Source organism: Vespa crabro, chromosome 1 (genome assembly GCF_910589235.1).
Source record: "Vespa crabro chromosome 1, iyVesCrab1.2, whole genome shotgun sequence".
Lineage (NCBI taxonomy): Eukaryota > Metazoa > Arthropoda > Insecta > Hymenoptera > Vespidae > Vespa > Vespa crabro.
In genome coordinates, this window is record NC_060955.1 from 1,395,001 (window position 1) to 1,402,500 (window position 7,500).

Genomic DNA, 7,500 nt, shown 5'->3' on the forward strand with positions numbered 1-7,500 from the left:
GAGAGAGAGAGAGAGAGAGAGAGAGAAGAGAAAGAGGGATCTTCATCTTTGAAACAGGTATACGAGAAAGGTAGGAGAGTCTCGGTCGCAAACAAGTACGAAATGACAATAGGGTTCTCTCGTTGAGACGAAACGCCTTCGTACCTCTAACATACATATATATATATATATACTATGCCACAACGTCTTCGAGGGTGGCCGAACAAAATCAGCGGATAATAACAATGCACAAAGTATTCTTTCTTTGAAGGTGAAAACGTACGGTCTTCTTTTATCTTTCTTTCTTTATCTCTTTTCCTCTCTCTCTCCCTCTCTCTCTCTCTCTCTCTCTCTCTCTCTCTTTTGACTTTTAACATGAGAGATATTATTTATTAATCGCTATAAGGAAAAAGAAAAAGAAAAAAAAAAAAGAAAGAAAAAAGAGAGAGAAAAATTATTATTCTCGTGTCGTATAAAAAAATCTCATATGTCGAATAAAAAAATTAGTTAGAGGAGTTAGTTTAAAGGAGTTTTAGTTAATTCTTCGTAAATAGATTCGATAAGAAAATTTTGCTCGATGATACTATAAAGAGTAAAAAATAAAGAGAGAGAGAGGGAGAGAGAGAGAGAGAGAGAGAGAGAAATTAGTTAGATCATGAATATTGTGAACGAAGACGAATATTAATCGAACGTTCTTCTTTTGATCGATCGATAAAACTTAAACTATATCGTCTACTAAATAATTTCTTCTTCCACTGTCTTTTCAACAATAGAGAATATTAATACGATCGTACTCAAAGCGCAAAACGCGAATGTATAAGAAATTTTTTTCCACTGATTTTTCTTAAATTAAAAGATTATTCGCCGAACAGAGGATGAAAGTTCAATGACAGAGATAGGAAAAAAGAAAGAAAGAAAGAAAGAAAGAAAGAAAAGAAAAAAAGAAAAAGAGAAAAAGAGACTTATCGATCGTAATGAACATTGAAAATTTTAATAACGATTAAGATTAAAAGTATCGCATAAATATAATTATGAGATAGTAACTTTTCGTTCGGGACAGAAAAAAAGAAAAAAAAGGTCTTTTCTTTTTCGAAATGACAACGAATTTATAATCTCCTTTGTCAAAGGCAAATTCTAATCGTCTTATCGAATTGTTAACGAATTCGTGATTCGTGGTTCGTTCTAGATTTTTACAAGATTTCTCGAAACAAAAAAATTAAAAAAGAAAAACCAAAAAGAAATAAAAAAAAAAGAAAGAAAAAAATAGAAAGGTAAGAATACGTGGAAAGGATCTCGTTCAGAGACTCGTGAAAAATGCTCGATTGCAAACGCACTTAAAAGAAAAAGAAGAAGAAGAAAAGAAGAAGAAGAAGAAGAAGAAGAAGAAGAAGAAGAAGAAGAAGGAGAAAGAGAAGAAGGAAAAAGGACTACACACCCTCCGACCTATGTATGTGTGTATATATATATATATATATATAAATATGTGTGTATGTGTACCATTTCAAGAAGGTTCGTAAGGTGCTCGTGACTTTTCCGGACCAAATAGTCTACGCTCTAGGAAAACTACGAAGGAAAACGGCAAGGAGGCAGGCCGTTGTACTTCTCGTATTTTAGGATTCGTACCTTGCACACACACACACACACACACACACACACACACATACACAAGGAATTTCTTCAGGGCTGCAACCGCGAAAAGAAACGGCAAAGCTTTTTCTTTCCTCGCCTACCACCACCACCTTTACCCACCACCACTATCATCAATACCACTACTACCATTACTATTACTGTTACTATTACCCGAGAAAGACTTTTCTTTAACTTTTCGACCAACTTCTTTCTTTCTCTTTTTATTCGCTCGTCGTATTGTCCACTTTCCTCTCTCTCTCTCTCTCTCTCTCTCTCTCTAAAAGAATCGATGTCACTTGACATATTTGAAGTATACGAAGCATCCTTCTAATGATCGATAGCAAAACTTTGTTTATCAATAATCCGAAGGTAAACCGAATGTAAACAAGGTTTTTCTATGACGTCGTTATAAAAAATTAATTTTATCTCATAAATTTATTATTGTCCGATATAAACGATTAAAAGTTGATCGTCTATATTTAATTTTAATCAAAACAAAAAACATATATATATATATATATATATTTATTTAATTTAACATGAAAATTTGTATTATTGCTCATGCTCGCTTCATCATATGTAGCCGATGATCCTTCGTCGATTGTCGATGTTTTATATATTATATATACGTAGTAATTAACATTTTATATATATATATATATATACATATATATGAAACGTTAATTACCATGAACATAGAACCAGAGAAAAAAAAAGGACAAGGTATCTTAACGGATAAAGTTATCACCTGATTACGATCTATGCGCGCAAAACCGACGACGATCTTCCTTTGACATAATACATTAGACCGAAATTTGATCTTCGGCTTTAAAGCGAAGCTTGTGAACAATCGGTCCTTTGTTTATATACGAGCCAGAAGTCGATGATCGACGAGCTTAATCCTGAGGGATTTCACGAGTGGTCGAGCGTTGGTCTAACGAGATTTACCATAGTAGTAATGGTAGTAATAGTAGTAGTAGTAGTAGTGGTGGTGGTGGTGGTGGTGGTGGTGGTGGATAGTAATCATACGCATTAAAAATAAAGAAATTATTATCGAAAAGAAAAAGAGAAAAGTTTCTAATAATTCAGAAAGAAAAAAGAAAGAAAGAAAGAGACAAAAAAAAATATATGTATATATAAAGAGAGAGAGAAAAAGAGAGAAAGAGAGAGAGAGAGAGAGAATTTGGTTTGGAAATAGAAAAAATGCAAAGGAGATCGCGTGCATCAGCCGTATGACCCGATTCGCGTTTCTCGCCCGAAGAGAGTAGAATCACGTGGCACCGACGTTAATTTTTCCATCTTCCGTTCTCAAGGGAGGGAAAAAAAGAGGCAGCTGTCGTAGAAGGACACGCAGAAAGCATTTCAAAGTCGTACGAACGCTATACCCAAGAGATGAGGACAAGGACTACGATGAAAAGGTACGAGACTACGAGCACGAGTATGAAAGAGAGCGAGAGAGAGAGAGAGAGAGAGAGAGAGAACGATAGCAAAGTCAAATAAGATGAAGGAAGATGCACGGTATTTCGTCATTGGCAGATTAAAGCGACGTGGTCTTCTTTGATCTTCACGAGAGAAACAGAGAAACTTGAGGTAAGTTGAAAATCCAGAGAAACTCGTACGAATTGAAGACCGGTAAACTCTCAAGATGGAGAAAAATAGAGAGAGAGAGAGAGAGAGAGAGAGAGAGAGAGAGAGAGAGAGGAAGAGAGGAAGATGACATGAGAAGGAATAAAAGGACGAACGAACAAAAAAGAAAAAAAATTTGCAAAAGAAAAAAACATTATCGTCAACAAAAACTTCTGTTCTTCGAAAACGACGACGACAACGACGGATTCTGGTGAAATGGAAAAGAAAAAAAAAAGAAAAAAAAAACGAAAAGATAATAGAAAAAAAGTTGTCAAAAGCAAATGAAAACAAGAAAAGAACGTAAAACTTGGACTGAAAGGAAAAGAAATAAACAAATGACCAAAAAAACTATACATACACACACACACACACACACACATATATATATATATGTATAGGTAAATGTATAAGAAAAATGTTGGGGTGATTTGGATTATCGCGTACTTAGGGTGAAAAAAAAAGGAAAAGAAGAAAGAGAAAGAAGACTATTTTGTACTTACAAAGATGACGTAAAACCCCATCCTTATCTTCGTGGTTCCTATGTGGAAGGACGTCCTTTATGAGTCTCGTCCTTCTCCAACCACAGCCGCCACCTCCTCCACCGCCACCTCCACACCACCACCCTCCTTCTTTGCGCTCAATTAATTACTTCTCCGAGGCAACTCCTTCTTTCAACTGAACTCTCTCGTCAAAGATCTCCGAGTTTCCACCTCGTGCAAGCTTTCAGCATGAACGAAAAGCGCATGGAGGTGGAAAAGAAGAAGAAGAAGAAGAAGATGATGATATCTTCTCTCTCTCTCTCTCTCTCTCTCTCTCTCTTTTTCTTTCTTTTTCTCTCTTCTTTCACACACCAATAAAAAAAAAGAGATTAGAATAAAAGACTTTAATAAACTGTCTCACTCACACATCGTCTCACTTTATAATACACAAGTTATCGAAAAGAGAAAGAAGAAGAAGAAGAAGAGGAGGAAGAAGAGGAAGAAGTTAAAAAAGAAAAGGAAATAAAAGGAGATGATAAATAATAAAGAAATAAATGTTTGTTTTAATAAACGAAAATAAAGAATCAATTTGTAATAACAGTTTTAAATGGATACGTCACTTAGAATCAATAAAAATATCTTCTATATGTATACGTATATATATAAATATATATATATATAAATATATATATATATATACTTATTGATTATTTTAATTTTTCGAGATTATTCAAAGAGATAAATAAATATATAAAATAACAGGGAACTAGAAACGCACGTGTTCTCGCGTTCGCGGATCCGATGTCGTCCGGCCGAAGTGCGCCGCGCGAGTGTCGGCCTTAACGTCTCGAAAGCGGCCGACGTTGGCGCCCGACAGACTAGGAGTGGGGTGAAGTGTCAGCAGGGAGGAGGACGAGGACGAGGAGGAGGAGAAGGAGGTGGTAGAAGAGGAGGCAGAGAAGGAGGTAGAGGTAGAGGTAGAAGTAGTGGTAGTAGTGGCGATGTTAGTGTAGTAGTGGTGGTGGTAGTGGTGGTAGTGGTGGTGGTGGTGGTGGTGGTGGTGGTAGTGATGGTGATGGTGGTGGTGGTGGTGGTGGAGAAGAAAGAAGGGAGAGAATTCCTCCTCCGCACTCTCCACCCTTCCACCATCTAGTAACCTCGCGACCGATACTCAACCCCCGCGATGCTACCGCATCTTCACCATCCTTCACCCCCCATTGCGTTCCTACGACGGATTCCTCTTCTAGTTGACCGAGGGTGGAAAAAAAGTGACGTAGGAGCAAGGCCAGAAAAAACAAGAGAGAGAGAGAAAGAGAGAGATAAAGAAAACGAATAACATACAACCGAGCTAAGCCGATCAAACTCCAAACTCACTTTCTCTCTCTCTCTCTCTCTCTCTCTCTCTGTTTCTCAAACTCCTTGTCTGCAAAATTTTAAGCATCCCTTATTCGCTGCTTTTCCTATGTGGCTTCTAATTAAATTACGAATCTTTTGCGAATGCTTTCTTTTCCTTTTCCCTTTTTTTTCTTTCCTTTTTCTTTTTTATTCCTTTTATTTTCTATTTAATCACCTTGTTCCGTACGAGTTTGTTAGATTTTCTTTAGATCGGACCAGAGTGTATTCATGCATGTATTTAGATATATGTATATATGTACATATGCATATACATGGAAAGTCACTTCTTATACATATCCACCATATGCGTTAATGAACGCGCTCACGTTAGTGAGAATTCTGTTGACTTCATGGCTTTTCTCGCGTAGCTACTCCTCTGAACTGCGCTATCCGCCGTGGATTGAAGCGTCGACTCGCCATTAAAAATTTATTATCAAAGATGAGACACATTGTGAATATCGTGAATGGCCATCCACATTTGCGCGAGGCGTAAAAGTGGAACGAGCTACTGCCGAGGGGTGCCTCGTGATACATTGGAGTGAAGCGACTGAGAGAGACGGATAAACACAAAGAAATGAGAGAGAGAGAGAGAGAGAGAGAGAGAAAGAACAGAGAATGGAGAGAAAAAAAAAGTTAAAAGCATTTACGAGCTTCCGGTGATCCAGTATCGTAACGTGAAAAAATATTTGTACAGGACATATATATATATATATATATATATATATATATATATATATATATAGAGAGAGAGAGAGAGAGAGAGAGAGAGAGAGAAAGTACCATCGAATATTTTGGACAAATTCTTACCTACTTTTAATGAAAATTTAAAATCCCAAATTCTTCAGGTTCTATAACATGTTTATCCAAAAATTTATTTCGTTAATATTAAATACCTTGACATATGTATATATATATATATATATATATATTAGATATATGTATATATGTGTAAATATACATATATACATACATATTGTATATACTTTTGCAAGTAACGTTACATTACGTTTCTTACATACTTAGCATATTTCAAATTAAACATCTATATTAAAGGATTCAAATCGATGAGCGTAATGTTGATATTTAAATACAAAAAGGGAAAAAAAGGAAAAGAAAAAAAAAAAAAAGAAAGAGAAAAAGGAAAAAGAAAAAAGAAAGCTAACCAATTCGATATAAAATCGTTTTAATTTTATCCATCGTCAGTCAGACATAAGTAGACACGGTTAGTAGACGATATAGAGAACGGTCGGTCATATACGAGGCTTTCGAGACGAAGAAGGTACTAGGTATAAAGTGTTGCCTAAGGGTGAATGAGAGACAATGTAGGGGTAGGGAGTTGGGGATGGGGGATGGAGAATGAGGAGGGGGGCGAGGTTGATGAAAGAATGCAGGAACGACGAGAGAAACGTTGAGACGGACGGTTAAGAGAAAGAGTACGGATCGGGATGGATAGAGCTCGACGAAAAAAAAAGAAAAAGAAAAAAAGAAAAAGAAAGAGAAGAGAGAGAGAGAGAGAGAGAGAGAGAGAAGAAGAAAAAAAAGAAAAGGAAAAAAGTATGTCGCTCTAGAAAATTACCACCAAACGTTTGGACGCCTCGTTCGAGTTCATTCGTGTATGTCTTTTGTCTAAACGTTGTCTAAACGTCGGAAGGAAAATCCTTCTCTATTTCTATTTTTTGGTTTGTTTCTATCTCTCTTTTTCTTTTCCCTTTCAACCCTTTCACTTTTTTTCTCTCTCTCTCTCCTTAAACTTTCTTCCATCCCCCCGCCCCCACCTCCTTTTTATATATCGAACGAACAAATACGTACAAATTTAATACGACGAAAGAACGCATTCGACGTATTACTCCTTTTAATATTAGAATATATCATAACGATAGATATATCATAGCTCGTAATAAATCGTACGTTCGCGATGATTAAAGTTATAAGATTAAACGATTAATTAATTAACAGCCGAAAAGAGACGGGTGGGGGCGGTGGAAAAGCATTAGGGAGAAATCCCTGACTTATATATATATATATATATATATATATATATATATATATATATGTATCTTCAGAATTCGTATGCCGGAATTAAAGGGACGATATCGGTAGTCATCTATGAAATTTCTTTTTCTTTTCTTCATTTTTCTTTCCTTTTCTCTTTCCCCTTTCTTTTTCTCTTTCTTCTTTTTTCTCTTCTCACCTTATTTTTTTCTTCCCCGTTTTTTCTTTTCCATTTTCCAAAAAGAATTCCCACGATAATCGTGAAAAACAGATCGAACGAGAATGAATAATAGAAGGACAAAGGGAGATTGCTAGATCCGTCAGTTTCCTGGTCCGATTTCTCTTTTCTCTTGTCTCTTTTACGATCGGATGAGACGACGATCGAATTTGAATATCGATG

At 36.1% G+C, this 7,500-nt stretch overlaps 1 protein-coding gene across 7 annotated transcripts in view; it reads right to left on the minus strand.

Moving 5' to 3' along the window:
* Nucleotides 1-4,586, minus strand: part of LOC124429882 (protein madd-4) — a 189,218-nt gene extending 184,632 nt beyond the window's left edge. For 4 of the 7 annotated variants that reach the window (XM_046975737.1, XM_046975719.1, XM_046975729.1 and 1 more), the window contains exon 1: nt 3,735-4,550. In XM_046975737.1, the coding sequence (XP_046831693.1) occupies nt 3,735-3,755 (21 nt within the window). In that variant the 5' untranslated portion in view covers nt 3,756-4,550. Of the gene's footprint in view, nt 1-3,734 lie in introns of all 7 variants that reach the window. The other 3 variants (XM_046975697.1, XM_046975688.1, XM_046975708.1) reach the window with 3 other exon arrangements.
* Between the last annotated feature and the right edge of the window lie 2,914 nt (nt 4,587-7,500).